Below are 16,186 nucleotides of genomic sequence, written 5' to 3'. Positions count from 1 at the left end.
CTCTTAATTGCAGTTTGTGGGTTTAAAAGAGTTGGGCTGGAGCTCAGGGACATCTTGTTCAAGGGCAAGAGAGCTTAGTCCTGTCTTCAGTACTCACATAGGAAACACTCATATTCTGGTTCCCAGATATGGCAGTAATGGGAAGGAGAGGCATATATTTGGTTAGAAGTTTTTTATTTAAAAGTCAAATATCTTCCTCTTTAAAATTTGAGGGCAGGAATCACTAGTAGATTAATTTCAGTAGAACAGAATACACGATTTTTGTGGTTTCGTATATCATATATCATATAAAAGACCACTTTGTCTCTAGAAGGAGAGCTCTTCGAAATCTAAGCTACACAGTTAGCAAAAAGAAGTCCCAGGATCTGTGTTCGTGGCCTGTTAACTTACTGTTTCTAAAGACATGGCGTTTCATATCAAATATCTCAAGATAGAATTAAATCTCTCCAGAAAGAGTTCTATGAATGTGTAACAGTTGTTTCAGGGTGTCACCAACAGGGTAATAATCCCAGTAATTCATCTCTTCATTTCACATTAAAAAAAAAAAGTATTTCTAAATAACCTAAAATAAAGGAGAGAAAAATAAAAGTTTTGGTGTGTAGATATATAAAATCATGTATGTATGTACATGTATATTTCACATTTAAAATCTTTTGCACAGAAACGTGTACTAGCTGTGCCATTGGCAGGGACAAGGACAACAGAGCATACATACAACTGCATTTCATACACTGGTAGTAGAATTTCCTTAGTTGTGTGCAATCTTGAGTTACATGTTTTTCTTTTAGCTAGCTAATTAACAGCCACTTTTGTCTATATTTAAGGTAATAGTAGCAAAGCTTCCGTTAGCTGAAGGTATGAGCCCTTTTAGCAGTTATTCTGCTGAGAAATCAGTAAATTTTTTCTTAGCTGCTGCTTTATCCTTCAAATCAAGTCTTAGCGATGGACTAAATGGCTTCCAGCAAAGAAACTTAGCACGTTGAAAAATCTGCATAATAGAGACGAATGTGTGCACTCCATGCATCACTGTCTAGAACCACTACAAACCCTGTTATAGGGAAAGATTAAGCCAAATTAATCTGCAAAGGAGCATGGTCTCAAGTCTAGGAAGAGAGTACCAAGTAGTCAGGCCAGGCTAGACCAGAGCAAGCAGCAGAAGTTGATCTTTGAAGAGGAAATTGAGTTAATTTTCCTATTTTGAAGTAGAAGATGATTGCTTGAATTAAAATGTTCTCGGAAGAATATTTGTATGTCTTCACATATGGTGGTCCGTATTTCTATACCTTATTTTATTTCCCTTGCCCACAGGAAATCCATCTTGATTTTCTGAAATGGCTCAAGGGAAATGTAGATACTGAAGGATTAAGAGCATCCAGCAAGGTGTCTCTTAAATTTGTTTCATCCTGTGAATCAAAAATGGAGATTACTCCATCTCTCATGCCAGTCATCACTGAGATGGGAAGCTTCTCATCAGAATATTTCAGCCTGAAGACATATCAACAGAATCTTCAAACAAAGAAGCTTGGAAAGATGATTCTTTTTACTGAAGTTACCACAACAACAATGAATCTCCTAGATGGGTAAGATCGTGATCTAGACCATACCAAATAAGCTTTCTGATCTGAAATTCACAATTATAGTAACACACAATGTTCAGAAAGACACTTCTTTCTCTTTGGTTTATTTGTTGCCTACAAGCTAGCCAAAGTAAAAAAAGAGCTGATTATCATCTAGATAGGACACAAAATAGACATCTTTGTGTTCACAGCATATTAATTGGTAAAATATAAAATACTAAGCCATAAAGGGTGGGAAAATCTGAGTGTGACAACTTTTTACTTGGCAGTGGAGTTTAATCATTATTCTTCTTGCAAAGCATGAACATCAGCGTAGTAAAGTTTAAGGTATTAAATATGCATATTTAGGAGATTATATGCATTTTGTAGTACAAGTTATTTTCTAAGCTAGTTATTTGACAAAAGTGATACCAAGTAGATTGTGGCCTTAATTTTAACATTATTGTTTTCTCTCATTCCTTTTACTGAATATTTCACTAAAATGGTCTTTAGTGGTTTGTTGGGTTTTTTTAAACATCAATAGGGTTATGCTAGACATTCTTTCATCATCACATAGATGACCCTTGTGAATGAGTTGTGGAATACCTTTGAGAAGGTAGTTCATTAGAGTTTTGAATGGGATTAAGTGATATGAAAATCACAGTTACTAAATCTTTGGTTGGAGACTATGTACAAAGACTATACTGTTATGTTTCATGAAATAGTCTGATGGAAAAAACTGTCTTTGGGAAGTTGTTGCTCTTCAGGACGGATTTTTCTGTGTGTGTTTCTACCTGCAGCTATAACTTTTCTTGACAGCTACTTTTGAGTATCAGTGTTAATTTATCTGCAGAAATTGCAGATGAATTTTACTGTTGAAAATAACCTCAGGAATTTTGTTTTGGATTTTTTTTAATCAACATCATCAGTTAAATAATCTTGAATGCTATTGTAACTGATTAGTTAACCAGCAATAATAGCTTTAGTTCTCAGCTAGAGAGCCTAAATTGTGATAAGTCACAGAATGTGCCTTCTTGGAAGTAAAAAAGGTGATTTGTTTTAGAATATATGCACACAAAATCTGTGAATGAGGATGCATTATAACAGTATTAAAGTAAATCAGTTTGTAGTCTTACAGTCGACACTGTGATAGAATTTACAAAGGATAATTTGTGCTAAAATGTTGCGATTTAGAGACAGTTGGAATCAAATACAAATTTCTGTTAATTTCAAACTGTTCTCTGTGTATGCATATGTACTCATGTGCACAGACATTAAAAAAATGTTGCTATCTAATTTTACCACTCCCCTTCCCCAGATCTACATTCTCATCCTGCAACTGATTTTGCAATGGGTTTTGGACATAGGCAGACATGCTAGTTCAATAAGAGGCCACAAAGAAAATAGTTATTTTATAGAAGTATTTGTAGGATTTGCTTCTTAATTTTTAGTATTCACAGCATGTTCAGCCCATTGGATTGAAAGCAAAAGTGCTGTGAAGAAACTGACAAAGTGATAATTTAATAGGTCAAGACCTTTCTTCTCTGACAGTTGTTTTTGGTGGTGGTTCTCAGTAACATTATTCACACATCTCAGTAAGATGAAGTATATAATTCAGAGTTTTGTGAATTTATTTAGATATCACAAGATAAATAGAATCATGTCTGGCCAATTTATATATGATTATATAATCAAGAAAGGCAAGGGAGCTAAAATAAGTGGTCTTGGTTTTTGAATGACTGTAGAACCTTTACTCTCTTATCTTTAAAGTGCTGTACCAGCAGAGTGGTCAGTACTCAGGTTGCTTTTTTACATTAAGTAGCCCAAAGGTAATGAAGGGTTTACAGATGTAGGTCGTCAAGATTTTCCCCATCCTGATGCAGCTCAAGTAGTCAGTTTTCAGGTAAGATGTAAACTCGAAGTCCTGGCTTTAAGTAGCTTATACTGGGAAGATGATCCTAGTAAGATTATAATTTGAACAATTACATTTATCTTACAGAAAGACCTTTGTTTTAGTAAGTTAAAGTCTTTGTCTTAAGTGTTATGGTTGATGTTATTGTAAATACTTTGTTGTCATGGATAATAGAATAATGTAGTCCATGTGATTTGCAATTCAGCAAAGTACCTTGAGACTTCACAGATTCTAACATTTCATAAATCACTAGCAATTGATGCAAATACCTATTAGGTAATTTTTATTGAAGAAGTAAGTTGTCAGGTTTTTAAGGTACTTCCAAATGAACCAAGATTAATTTGTTAGGATATGTATGTGTCACTTTTTTCTGATTGCCAAGTCTGAATTACAGGAAAACATACCTCAGGAAGAGTTTCTTTGCTTGAACAAAAAATAGGTACCTATTGATCATTCGTGATTCCCAGAAAAAAAATGCAATACTGTGTTTATGTAATCATATATTGCAATAAGCACATTACATGATAGACTCTCTTAGGTCTTTCAAATTTTACCAAGTTTGTGATGATTGAAAATATGATACAGACACCTCAAGAACTTAATTAGTGTGATTAGTAGTAAATTTAGTTAGTAAATTTTTTAGTTAGTAAATTATAAATAAATTTAGCATCTAGCTTTCATGACTTTAGATTTTCTTGTACCTTTCCCACCAACTGAATTTAAAACTTTTGTCTCTCTTCCTTTCCACTTCCCCAAACCTTCATACCCCCCAAAAATTAAGATGTGGAAGGAGAAAGTGGGCTGGAACTAATTTAATGGCTGAGCGACCTCACAGTAGAGAAACATCCGGAGCCTAATAGGGGTCTTTGTCTGCATTTCCACCCTGGCTGGTAATGTGCCAGTCAAAAGTCAAGCAAGAGAAACAGGTGGAAACTATTAGACCTGTCATAAAGTTTGAAAAATTGATTCTGGAGGCTAAGTGAATAGATTGAACTTGACAGTGTTGTCCTAAAGATTCTAAGGGAAAATTCTGTAGTTTAATTTGGGATCCCTTGATTGTTCATTAGCTCTCCAGATGGCAGGTCTTGGCAGTTTGCGTATTAGCATACACACTGTATTATCACTGGCATACATTTATGTGTCCTAAGGTAACAAACGAAGTGTGAATTCACCTGTAGGTATATAAAATTAAATGGCATTAGTCTAATTGTAAAGTAAAGATTTGTTTAAATGTCATATAGTTTTAAATTGTCAATATTGCTTTTATGATTTAATGTTAAAAGCTTTATTTGAATCATTTGAGACTATTTTTAAAAGCATTTCCACTTTTGTTTCTTAAACTAAAATTTTAAATCCTTGCCAAAGATTAGAAGCTCCCTTGTTTTTTCCCTAAAAGGAAATTCTTTCTGTAAGTTTCATTTCATAAACCTGTTCTTCAAAGATATTTATCCTAATGCCACCTGAACAGGTTAACCTTGCCAGAAGCAGTTCCACTTTCTCTGTCTCTTCTCCTTGGAGCATGCCTGGGATTGCATGATTTAAGATGAAACCATTATTTTTGAGGATGCATCTGGTATAGTGATACAAGTGTTACATTGTAGAGACATACTTATTAGACTCACAAGACTTGAGATGGATGAAGAAATATTTCTAGCACACTCTAATTGGCTGGAATGGTTTCACAAGAATTTCATTAAAAAATAAATTAGTTAAATATACATTTCAGTTTTATTCTTTACCAGCACCTTATATCCTGTTTTAATGTTTTAGTTGGCAGAAGATTTGATTTATAGATGATTAAGCCAGCATGTGATATATCCTATATGAAATGTCATTGTGGATCTCTTTTCCCCAATATTTAAGAAGCACAAAGTGCCATTGTTAGGAAGAGTTTGACACAAAAATGGTGAATTTTAGTGGAAATAAAATGTAGGATGAAGTTGCTTTCATAATTGCTAAATAGGATATTTAAATAAAATGTCAGCTTAGAATAAACAATTTCCAAACAGTTGAAAGCTTTGAAAAAGAAAATCCTTTACATTCCTGGTGCCCTTTTAGTTTTTCTTTATACTTTTCTAGATTCATATTGTTGAACTTTTAACAATTATGCTACACCTCTAATTTTGGAAAGTAAGCATTAGGACTAATTTTAAAAACTCTTGTTTTAGTTGTATTCAAATATGCGTGCTGCTAATGCAGGTACGAGTTAGTGAAAAGTAACAGTAGCGTATAGTTGAAGGAGATTGGAATGGCACTTCAGAAGCACGAGCAAACAAGCTGAGATTGACAAACTGTATTTTGTACTTAGTGTTTTGGGTTTTTTTTTTCAAATCCTTGTGATGTTTTTTACTGTATGTAAACACAGTGGCCTTGTTTAGTCATTCTATGCACCTCAGTGATCTCCCTTATTCTCTGTTTAAACCATATTTAAAAAAAAACAAATTAAAATCAGATAAGTTGTGGGGAGTGGATTATAATGTGGTTTGAAGATAGAAACTTGGCATTAACGTAGCATTTGCAAAATATGCCATACGGTCACAGCGCTTGTTTTCATTCCATCATCAGGCATACCTGTTTAAAGCCTCCACTCTCAGATACTTGCCGCAGAATTCCACTAGGACTGTAACTACAAGCCAGAATTATTATTCTTATAACTATTGGCTACACTTGATTGACAATTTTCTTAAAAGCTGTGAAAATTGTTTACTACTTTTAATATTTTAGCTAGCCATGTCTCATAATCTAGGCTCAGGTGGGTGGAGGAAGCCATTTTGCTGTAACAGTCAAAACTAACTGCAAGCTGCGTCACTGGCCTTGTCGTTTCCTCTCATGAAGATGTATGGGTTGTTGGAGTACAAAGTCTTCAAAGAGTAATCTTTGTCTTTTAGCATGGTGAGACTGTCCTAGTACATTAATATTCTGCTATAAAAAAAAAGTTTTATCACCAACATTAACAGTTTGTAAAAATTAACCTGCTACACCCTTTTCCCTCAAGAATGCGTGTTGGAGAGCTGGAAAATACCATGGTGGGCCAGAAGGGTGCCTTTCTCTCAGGAAATAGGCATTGCTGTTGGATGTTTATAAAATGTGTGCTGATAAATTGGTCAGGTGCATTTAGATGATGTATGCATTTTATACAGAACCTTTTCTACAGATACATAACCAAAAACATTTTATCAGTTTGGATAACGAGTACTTCTTTGTGCAGAGAGCTCTCACAATAGTTCATATTGCCTTTAAAAGCTTAGGTCCCTTGGTTTTGTTTGTCTGTTAAACTGTAGTGTGGGATAGGAATGCTTTCCTTGATGAGCGTCTAGCTTAAAAAATGAAGCAAGATCCTAGTGGTGAGAGACCTGCTCTTTAAGGCTTTTAATCTACATCCCTCTTATTTAAATTAGCCTTGATATAGTACCATCTTCCTTCGTTCTTTACATCATTGGGGTTACTAACTTTTAAACTTCCCTTTTTTTTTTTTTTTTTAATTTATAGTGTTGAAGGGCTTTTTATTCTCAAAAGAAGAAAGTTAGTGCATTGGAATAGCTGCTTCCGTGCTTTTTTCCTCAAGGGTTTTTTTTCATATTCAATATTTTGTGCCTTCCCTTGGTGATAAAGATTAGCTCAAATAACAGAATACGTTTGTTTCCCTTAAATCAAATCAAATTAACTTCAACAGTAATTTTTGCTAATTTAGTTTTATATGTATAATATTTCATACTTTATTCCTCAATTCACTTATTGGTAGTGTTTTGCATCATCCAGTATTAGAGAAAGCTGTCCTTCAGCCTGATAACAAAAGATCATGAAGGAATTTTTGTAATACAGCCAAGGGTCTGTTCCCTTCCTCGCCTGTAGAAAAGGAGGAATTCGGAAGTTTTTGGCACTGATTTGGTTCTGTGCCATTCCCAGACTCTTCTCTGCAATACCATTTTTCACTTCATGCTTGCTGAAAGATTTCTGTATTAGGATTTGTCATCTCCTTTGCGTCAATTTTCCGTGCCTTTCTTTCCACCTGTTGTGAACAGTTCTTGAGGGCGCTAAACAATTAGGCCCCTATTTTCCTGTCACGCACCTTGTGTGTCTGATTTTTCATGGAATTGAAGGCAAAATATGTTCCTCTTTATTTTTTTGTTATGTAAAATTAGTAGATTTTCTTCCTGTTAATGAAGTGGGCCCCGCGTTTGCATGGTTTCTGTCAGTGCGGGGGGAGGTTTGGCATTCCCAAGGGGGATTGAGTCATAAAAAAAAGATACCCGTTTTGCAGAGCAATTAACCCACGTTGAACTCTTATAATATATTGTATTACCCTGCTGCTGGAAGTTCCTGAACAATTCGCATTGTCGTATGAATACACATGTAGCCTTGGAGCACTCATCATTCGTTAAATACGAGAGGAAACCCTGTAAGACTGCACAGTTAAAATGAGAGCTAAAGAATGGAAATGGAAGGGTTTCAATAGCACTTTACTGTCTTGTTTTACATGGTGCTGTTTTCATGCACACATTTTAAAACAGACTTTTCGTATTAAGATGAAAAAATTAAATGCTAAAGTTACAAATCATCGCATTTTTTGAAGAAGAGGATTAACTTGAAAAAGTATATAATATAACATTCTATTTATAATATATGTAATAGAATACAATATATCATAATAATATATATGATATATTGTTATATATTTATAATATTAATTACAACATATTATGTGTATATTATTGCTATTCCTTTGCTAACTCTGTGACTGTCAATTCTGCCTTTGAATTTTAACTTTTATTTAGTAAAAAGAAATGTTGCTTAAGCTTAAACTACCCAGAAGCACTTACGGATTAATGTTTGCACCTCATTGAGAAAGAGATTTTCATGCTTTTTCAATCATCATTTTGTAGCATATTGTTAAGTATAACAGTGTCAGTTGTGTAGTGTCAGCACGAACATGTATCAGGTAGGGCTATCCTTGTGTTCTTCAAATAGCTCTCTGTGCACTGGGAAACCTGCCACCTTATTGCCACTGGTCCGAGCTGAGATCAGAATATAGCCTCTAATGAAGTCATGTGCTTATAGTAATAAGTTAAAAAAGTCAAAGACAGACAGGCATAAGTCAATGTAGGACATGACCCATTGATGTAAAAAGGGGAGGGTAAGGCATAGCAAGACTAGATATGTTGATAAAGTGGTCAGGTGAAACAACCTTCCTGCCTCCCTAATTAACCTCATTGAGTAGCTCGGGGCTTAGACAAGTCATGGATCCGCATTTCTTCCCTATACCTTTTTAATGCAATTGTTATAATCATCAGACTAGTAAAAGAATATATCGAAGATGTTGCATTCAAATAAAACAGAATAGCAGTTAGGTATCTAAGTGACCTGATAATGTGTTTAACAGGTTGCCCACGTTATGTGTGGCTGAGGAAGCTCCAGTTTAGGAACTAGTAAAGAATCCACTTGGCTGGGCACTGCACATGTTTCTTACACTTGACCTTTGAAGGAGATGTGCTGGAGACGTTCAGCACATGCAAGTTCCAAACAGACTCCCTATTTGTTCAGAAAATGGGAATTCTGGAGAAGTGGAGCCCAGCATGCTTTGCTTTGCCAACTCCTCCAGCCATTACACTTGCTTTAAGTGATGCGTAGGGCCTACCTCAGCCTTGGAATTATGTCTACAGGGTAATTTTTGTCTGATCGTTTTAGGAAGCTGATAGGAAGAATCACTGTTGTCAGCCATGGAGACAAACATGCTGTGTGCTAGGTTTTGACTTTAACTCTTTTATTTGTAACTACAATAAAGATCTGAATGCTGAACTACAACTAAGTGCAGTCACACAAAGTCTGAATTATTCTCTGGAGATGCCAGTTTCTCATTCTGACTACACAGGGAGAAGAGCCTAATCAGATTTCTTAGAAACTCAAAGTTAGATTATGGCTTTCAGTTCCATTTTGCACATCTCCATCCCTTTGCCCTTGTTAGAAAAAAAGAAGAGGTTGGATTTACAACAGTATGGGAGCTAAGGTAGGAGCTAAGAAACTTACAGCATGGCTGTTTAGGGAAGTTTAGACAGCATCTGTTCCACTGTTGCTAAGAATAAATACACTGATTTTTGTTTGTTCTTATGCTGCCAGTCAGAAGATAGTGATTTAATTTCAGAATAATTCCCTAATTGTTTCCAGGGCCAAAAACTTTCAAAGCTTGTGTGATTTCTATCTTAAGCGGTAAACTAAGAAAATCCCACAGAATCTAAATTCTTTACCTAAATCCCACTGGCCTAATTTATTTTCACTTATACTCCTAGTTAAAATATTTTAAGAATCTGTTTGTATTCAAACGAAGGCTTGCATTTATCACACCTCATATCATTTAGCCTAAAATGTCATGGCCTGTAGAATGGTGTGTAAAAAAAAGCGAGGTTCCCCCACTGCAGTTTTGTGATCCCCAGGATTGCTATAAAATGCTGTACCTCATGTTGCTTTCAAAAGAATTTACTGGCATTGTTCTTGTTGCTTAACTGTTAAATGTGGATGAACTTCCAAATGTTTTTTGTAAACTTGAACTGACACTATTTTTACTGATGATATTTTACTGATGATACACAAAGCTTTTATGGCATATTACATTAAGCAGTTGCGGAATACAACTATGAACTGTCCTATAGACGTTTTTCATTTGATCTGTGTTTGAATGGATCATCAGTCTGTCCATTCACAGATGAAGATGAAGAGGCATACTGAAGAGAAAACAAGAGGAGAAAAAAAAGTAGGAAGATGGAGGCTGAGACATAGGAAAGAGGAAATAAAAATACGACATTCAAGGGAAACAAATCTTATCTGTATTTACTGAATATTTCTTTAGCAAATATGTTAAGCTTAAGGTAAAATAAGTGAGATGTAAGAAGATTGGGGAAATCTGCAGAATTGGGGAAAAATCTACACATTGTCAGAGTGCTTAGCAAGCCAATTACTGATCAAAAGCCCAATACTCCCTTGTTCAAATGGCAAATTGTCTACTGAAGATAATTTACAAAGTGTTTGGGTTTGATTTCTTCTTAAGTCTTAAAGGCTGGTCATAACTCCACTTAAGCATGTGGTGGTTCCATTTCTAATTTTTTTTTTGTTCGAAAATTGGGGAGTATGAGGAAAGCGCAGCACATTATTTTGTTGAGGCTAAATAATAGTTTTGCTTACAGTCATAACTGAATCTGCAAATTCTGATGTCCTGCTCTGCTTGTTTATTTTTAGTCATCCTTTCAGTCTTTCCTACCATCATAATAATTTTTGAATACCTAATCAAAATCCCACATATTGCTTATATTTCATGCTTTTAAAAATGCGGCTTACAACATATTACATTGTACTTTTTGGGTATTGTGTAATTCATTAAACTGCATGTTACATGACAGTAGAAAAGCTTCAGAATTCATTCCACCTGACTGTAATGCTTTCCATCCATTAATTTACTATCTTTATTCAAATCCTTGGATAGGCAGTTAAAATTTCAAAATGGAATTTCATTCACCTGTTTCTAAGCCCCTAAAACTTATTGGTAGACTTAGATGGGCTGTGGGCTTAGCGAAAGAGAACAAGGTATTTTTATACTGCTGCATCCTCTTTCAGCTAAAATTTCACCCATATAGTGAGTTGCTTTGTTTAAGCATAAGGCTTGATTTTCTTATATGTCTAAAGGAGAAACTAATTTGGTCTTGCAAACTAGTTGCTACATAACCAGCTTCCTTTTAAGGACGTGTATTGCACAATATGACTGCTGCAGTGAAACTGAGATTTATGAACACTGGAGGAATAACACGCAGATAATGCTTTAGTGGCTAAAAATAATATTTCACTCTTCTCTGGAGTAAACCAAGACTTGATGCCCTCAGAACAAATAGTTGTTTAATATACTGGTGTAAATGCAGGTGTCAGGGGTATCAAACAGGCTTACAAGCCATTTTAGAACTGTTTATTACTGGCATTGGATATAACTCTCTGATGAAGTACTGATCTTGTACCAAAATCAAGGTATACATACCAAAATACATTCTTTCCTTGTTGAATATAGATGCTCATCCCAGCCCCAGGAGAAAGAAAAATTTTTCTATTTTCTTAAGTTTTTTTTAACCTTTTTCCTCCAATAAGTTCTGTTTGTGCTACTGGCTTCTGAAACAGAAGTTTTGTCAAGATCATACATTTATGAAGTAATACAGAAGAATGCTTATATGATCTCAATAAGCCATCCATCAGGCTTCCCTGAAAGAAGAAAATAGTTTAAAATACTGTCCACAGATGCAGAAAAAAAGAAAGAATATTATTTCACAGCTTTTAAGTTTCAAGACTGGAAATTAGGTAAAGAGTTCTTGCTCAAGTCTTGATTAACAAAAGATAACGTGTATACTTTATACGGATTATGGTACCAGATGTGAGATATAAAAGAAATTGCTGGTGGCCACCTGTTTTAATGCACATTTAGAATCTTGTGTGGTAGTTGATGTCATGTAGAATTCATGTGATAGAGAATAATTCTAAGTTAGTAGACCATGTCAGGTTAGCAAGGATCAATGTTTGTGGAATGTTTAATATTTTCCATCACAATGTATCCGTCTGTTTGAAAAAAAGAAAAGTGAAATAATCACCTTCTGCCAAGGTTTTTGAAAAGCAGCTGTGAGTGACTTGGATATTTCTTGTGGTAGCCAGGCACCACAGAATTTTTAATGGGAAGGTGTTGGAAAGTCAGTAGAGCGCTGTAACTCGAGCTTATTTGCCTGTTGTTTTGTTTCTGTCTTAGCATCAGCATTCTGCTGCCATTCAGTTGTTACATTTACGTAGCTTTCTTTGGAAGTAAGTGCAGATTTCTTCCTCTGGGGCATGTTTTCTCATCAGAATACTGGCAACGTGCTGACAGAAAAAATAGACGGAAGATGCCCTTGCCCCCCACAATACCAGCATGCTATAAAGCCTCAAGTAGGAAAGAATCCTTATCCCAAGAGGCTTCTTGCTTTTAAGAAGTAATGGCAATTAAAGATTCTTGACGTAGCTGGTTGAAATGCCTGCTGTATGGAAAAATTCAGCCTAGAAAACTACATTCAGGCACACAATATCACCTTTGCAGTGGATTTCACTGACTATGCTAATCTTGTCCCTAGGAACTGAAGTTTGTTTGATTAACTCAGATTTCCAGAGAGCCATGTGCTGTAGCCACAGAGCTAGAAATTGATTACAGAATATATTGTCATAGGTATTTCACTACATGCCATGTTCCTGAGGGGTTTTTTAACCCTCCTGACGAAGCAAGATAAGGAATTACTTTGCTTAACAGCCAAGCATGGCCTTCACAGCGCCATAAATGATATTATAAAATGGTCTTAATTTGATCTAGTAATTCGTCTAAGCAGTTATAACTTTAGGTATACAAAACATATTAAAATCTTCTAGGCAAATTTATTCTATTTCTTAATCTCTGTTATAGACAAGGATTGCAAATTCATGCTTATCTTTTGGGGACAATAAAAAGAAGATTTCTGCTTATTTTATGTTTATTTCTACTCCCAGTAGTTTCCTCACACATTTCCAGTATTTTGCTGTTATCAGTAATTTCTGTTTCCTTATTTTTTAGGTTTTGGTTCAATTTCATGTTTGAGATGTATAAGATATAACTTACTGTTACTACAATTTAATTCATTAGTACCAATTTTTAAAACCAGAAATTGCAGAACTCGTGTCTTTTATTTAAATGTAATTTCATGTTAAAATAATTCTGATAGTTGCTGACTGATAAGTTAGAAAAAATATTAGGAGAAATAAATTTTATTTCAGTTAGGAACTCAGATCTTGACCTGTTATATGCTTGTTTTGGTAAACTGTATTGAGTTTAGCTTTTCCTATACTTCATTGTCTTAAAACTCTTCATTGGTCTGCTTTAAATCATTAAGTTCTGAACAAGGTTTGGAATGAGTAAGTTGTAATAATTAAATACTTTAAAAAGAATGAGTAATATTCTAAATTTCCCCTTCCCTTTTTCTGTAAATGTCAGCTGACTTGAAATGTGTAAATTACATGTATTTCTGATGTGTGTCATCAGGAGTTTGCATGCAGCCTTCTCTGCCTTCTCTGTTACTTTTTCATCTGCTTGTTCTTCCTAAAACCAGTTAAGACATTTTTTTATACTAGAGAATGGATTCAAACTTCTGAGTGTTTTCACAGTATGACTAAACAGTAGTATCAAGTATGAAATTTGGCACAATTCCACCATCTCTTTAACTAACAACATAAATAGTTCAAAAAAGGTAAAACCAAAAGGACAGAATGAACTCTTAAAATTGAACTGTTTTCAGATATGGGTTGCAGAAATAACAAATTTTTTTTTCCTAATGTTTTATGCAGAAATAGGAGTAGACAAGAAGAGATAGACATAAATGTCTTTTTGGGACATCCGCAAGAATAGGTGTAACACACTGTATACTTAATGCTAGTTGATACTATTCTGCAAGACTCACCAGTAAATTCAACCCAGAATTCTATGGAAACCAGCTAGTAAAGGGAACAGAGAAACCATTCACTCTGAAGAATTTTAGATACAAGAGAGACAGGTTTTTGGGAGGAGGGTGGAAGGAAAAGGGAAGAATAAGTAAACTTGGAGTAAAACTGAAGATTTCTCTTTTATGAAGTCCAGGTTGATCAATGAGCAGGTCCTGTTAAATGTTGGCTAAAACATAATTCAGTCTGGGAGAATGTCTGCTGATCATCATTAGCTCCTTGCAGAAGGCATGTTACTGTTCCAGACTCTTCTGGTTTTTATTTCAACATGGCACAGACATAGAAAGTATGGTAGGCGTTTTTGTGAGTGCGGATAATTGGAACATTAGGATTCTACCTGATAACCTGTTTTTAATCTAATGTACTGTTTGGAGTTTTCAGCATTCAGTGGTCATCAGAACAGATAATATTTAGTCATTGACAAACTGTATTTCACTAGCAACTGGGGAAAAACTGGACAGAAACTGTAGCCCTTTACCTGCGAAGAAGGAATGAATATTCTCCAGTTGGTTGAAGCTGTAATACAGGGTGTTCATGACAACAGAATTATATTGGTTTAGAGGGAAAATGGTAATTTGCTATGAAGCATTAGCTTAATAAACTGGTGTGCCAACAGGAGAGGTTAAGAAGGGTGAAAATGTTCTATTTTGATGTTTTGCCAAGTTAAGCAGTGAAATATTGTGAACATGAACCAAGTGAAATGGAATGCTTTCTACTTGGATTTGAAACCAAAAATCTTGGTGAGTGAGTGATAATTCATAAGTGGTAGAGTGTAACGGTAGATAAGTAGATAAGTACCCTTCCTTCCCTGCTTCCTCTCCCACTGAGGAAAAATTGCGGAGCAAAAATCTGAAGTGCTGAGGTGTTTATTTTAACGCTGAGAAACACTTATTACTTCAAACATTTGCCTGCTTGTATATCATATCTGTTATACCAGATGTGCCACATACAAATTAGACGTGGCTCATAAAGTGTGGTAACCCTAGATTTTTCAAGATTTTGGATGTAAATTTTCCTTTTATTTAACTGTTCTCTAACTCATGTCAGGGAGGCTTTCTAGTGATGGAGGGCTATAGCTTTTTAATTAAAATCCTCAGCAGAATTCCTCCCGTACTTTAAACACACACTTTATTCAGTTCTTTAAAAAAAAAATCTTTAGATGGTGTTAAAACAAGAAATGTAGAAATGGAGGTTGCATTTACTGGATTCAGAACCAGGTTCTCTTAATTACTTGGCTAGGTCTGCAGCTGCATTTATCTAGTACCTAGCAAAACCTTCTTGGAAACAGGAAAGTTTTTTTTACAGTGATGGTAACTATACAAAGAAAGTCTAAGCTAAATTCAGATTACAAAGTGCTGGATCAGAGATGAATAAAATAGAAAAATAACACCAAGAGTCAAACTATGCTGTAACTTCTTTTTCACTTTTCCTTGTACTGGGAGATAATTCAGATGAACATCTTATGCATGTGTTTATCTTGTACTCTAATGGATGCTGGCATAGGAGACTTCACATAGTAATTTGGTTGAAGAGAAAGTTGGGGTTTGTTTTGGTTTTTTTGGTTGGTTGGTTTTTGTTTTGTTTTGTTTTCACAACAGTGCTCCAGGCACCCTACTCTGGACTTCACAGGAAGAGATGCCAGGCAGCTTTGCAGGCTAGCCTGCTGGGACTGCTCACCCATTCTAGCTGGCTGTGGAGCCATCTGGCAGTCACATCCAGTACAACGCTAGGTGACAAGAATGAACTGCTCTTCAGTAAACTAGGGTGGTTTTTTCCTGTATTTAACAGAATCATTAAACACCAAATTCCAAAAAATCATGTTGTGAATGTCTTTACAAGCTTCAACCACGTAACTGTTAAAAAACCTAAATTGTGAAGGTTGTGTATTATGAATTGTCCTTTAAGTTTTAAAAAAATCACAAACTTTGATTGTTTTGTTTTTAGTCTGTCATGTCCTTCAGTACTTCTAAAGGTCTTCTTTTTATTGTGTGATATTAATATCATCAAGGGAACGAGCTGTAAGGCAGAAGTATTTGCGTAGTCTGTGTTTTCAGTTTTATGGGTTCTAGTAAATCTGAGGTGCTTCGTTCTGGTTTTCAGGTTTCAAAATACATTAACCATCTCTCCATCTTATGCACTGGCTCATACCCACCTCATTACAAGAAGGGTAGGAATATGATACCTAGATGTGGTTTTTCCTAAG

At 35.1% G+C, this 16,186-nt stretch overlaps 1 protein-coding gene across 3 annotated transcripts in view; it reads left to right on the top strand.

Moving 5' to 3' along the window:
* Positions 1 to 16,186, top strand: part of HLCS (holocarboxylase synthetase) — a 126,473-nt gene that overhangs the window by 44,649 nt on the left and 65,638 nt on the right. For all 3 annotated transcript variants that reach the window (XM_072846515.1, XM_072846532.1, XM_072846524.1), the window contains exon 6: positions 1,309 to 1,580. In XM_072846515.1, the coding sequence (XP_072702616.1) occupies positions 1,309 to 1,580 (272 nt within the window). The remainder of the gene's footprint in view (positions 1 to 1,308; positions 1,581 to 16,186) is intronic.

The sequence above is a fragment of the Ciconia boyciana genome, chromosome 1, assembly GCF_034638445.1.
Source record: "Ciconia boyciana chromosome 1, ASM3463844v1, whole genome shotgun sequence".
In the NCBI taxonomy this organism is placed as follows: Eukaryota; Metazoa; Chordata; class Aves; order Ciconiiformes; family Ciconiidae; genus Ciconia; species Ciconia boyciana.
Note: the sequence above shows the minus strand (reverse complement) of the source record. Positions and strands in the feature narration are given on the sequence as shown.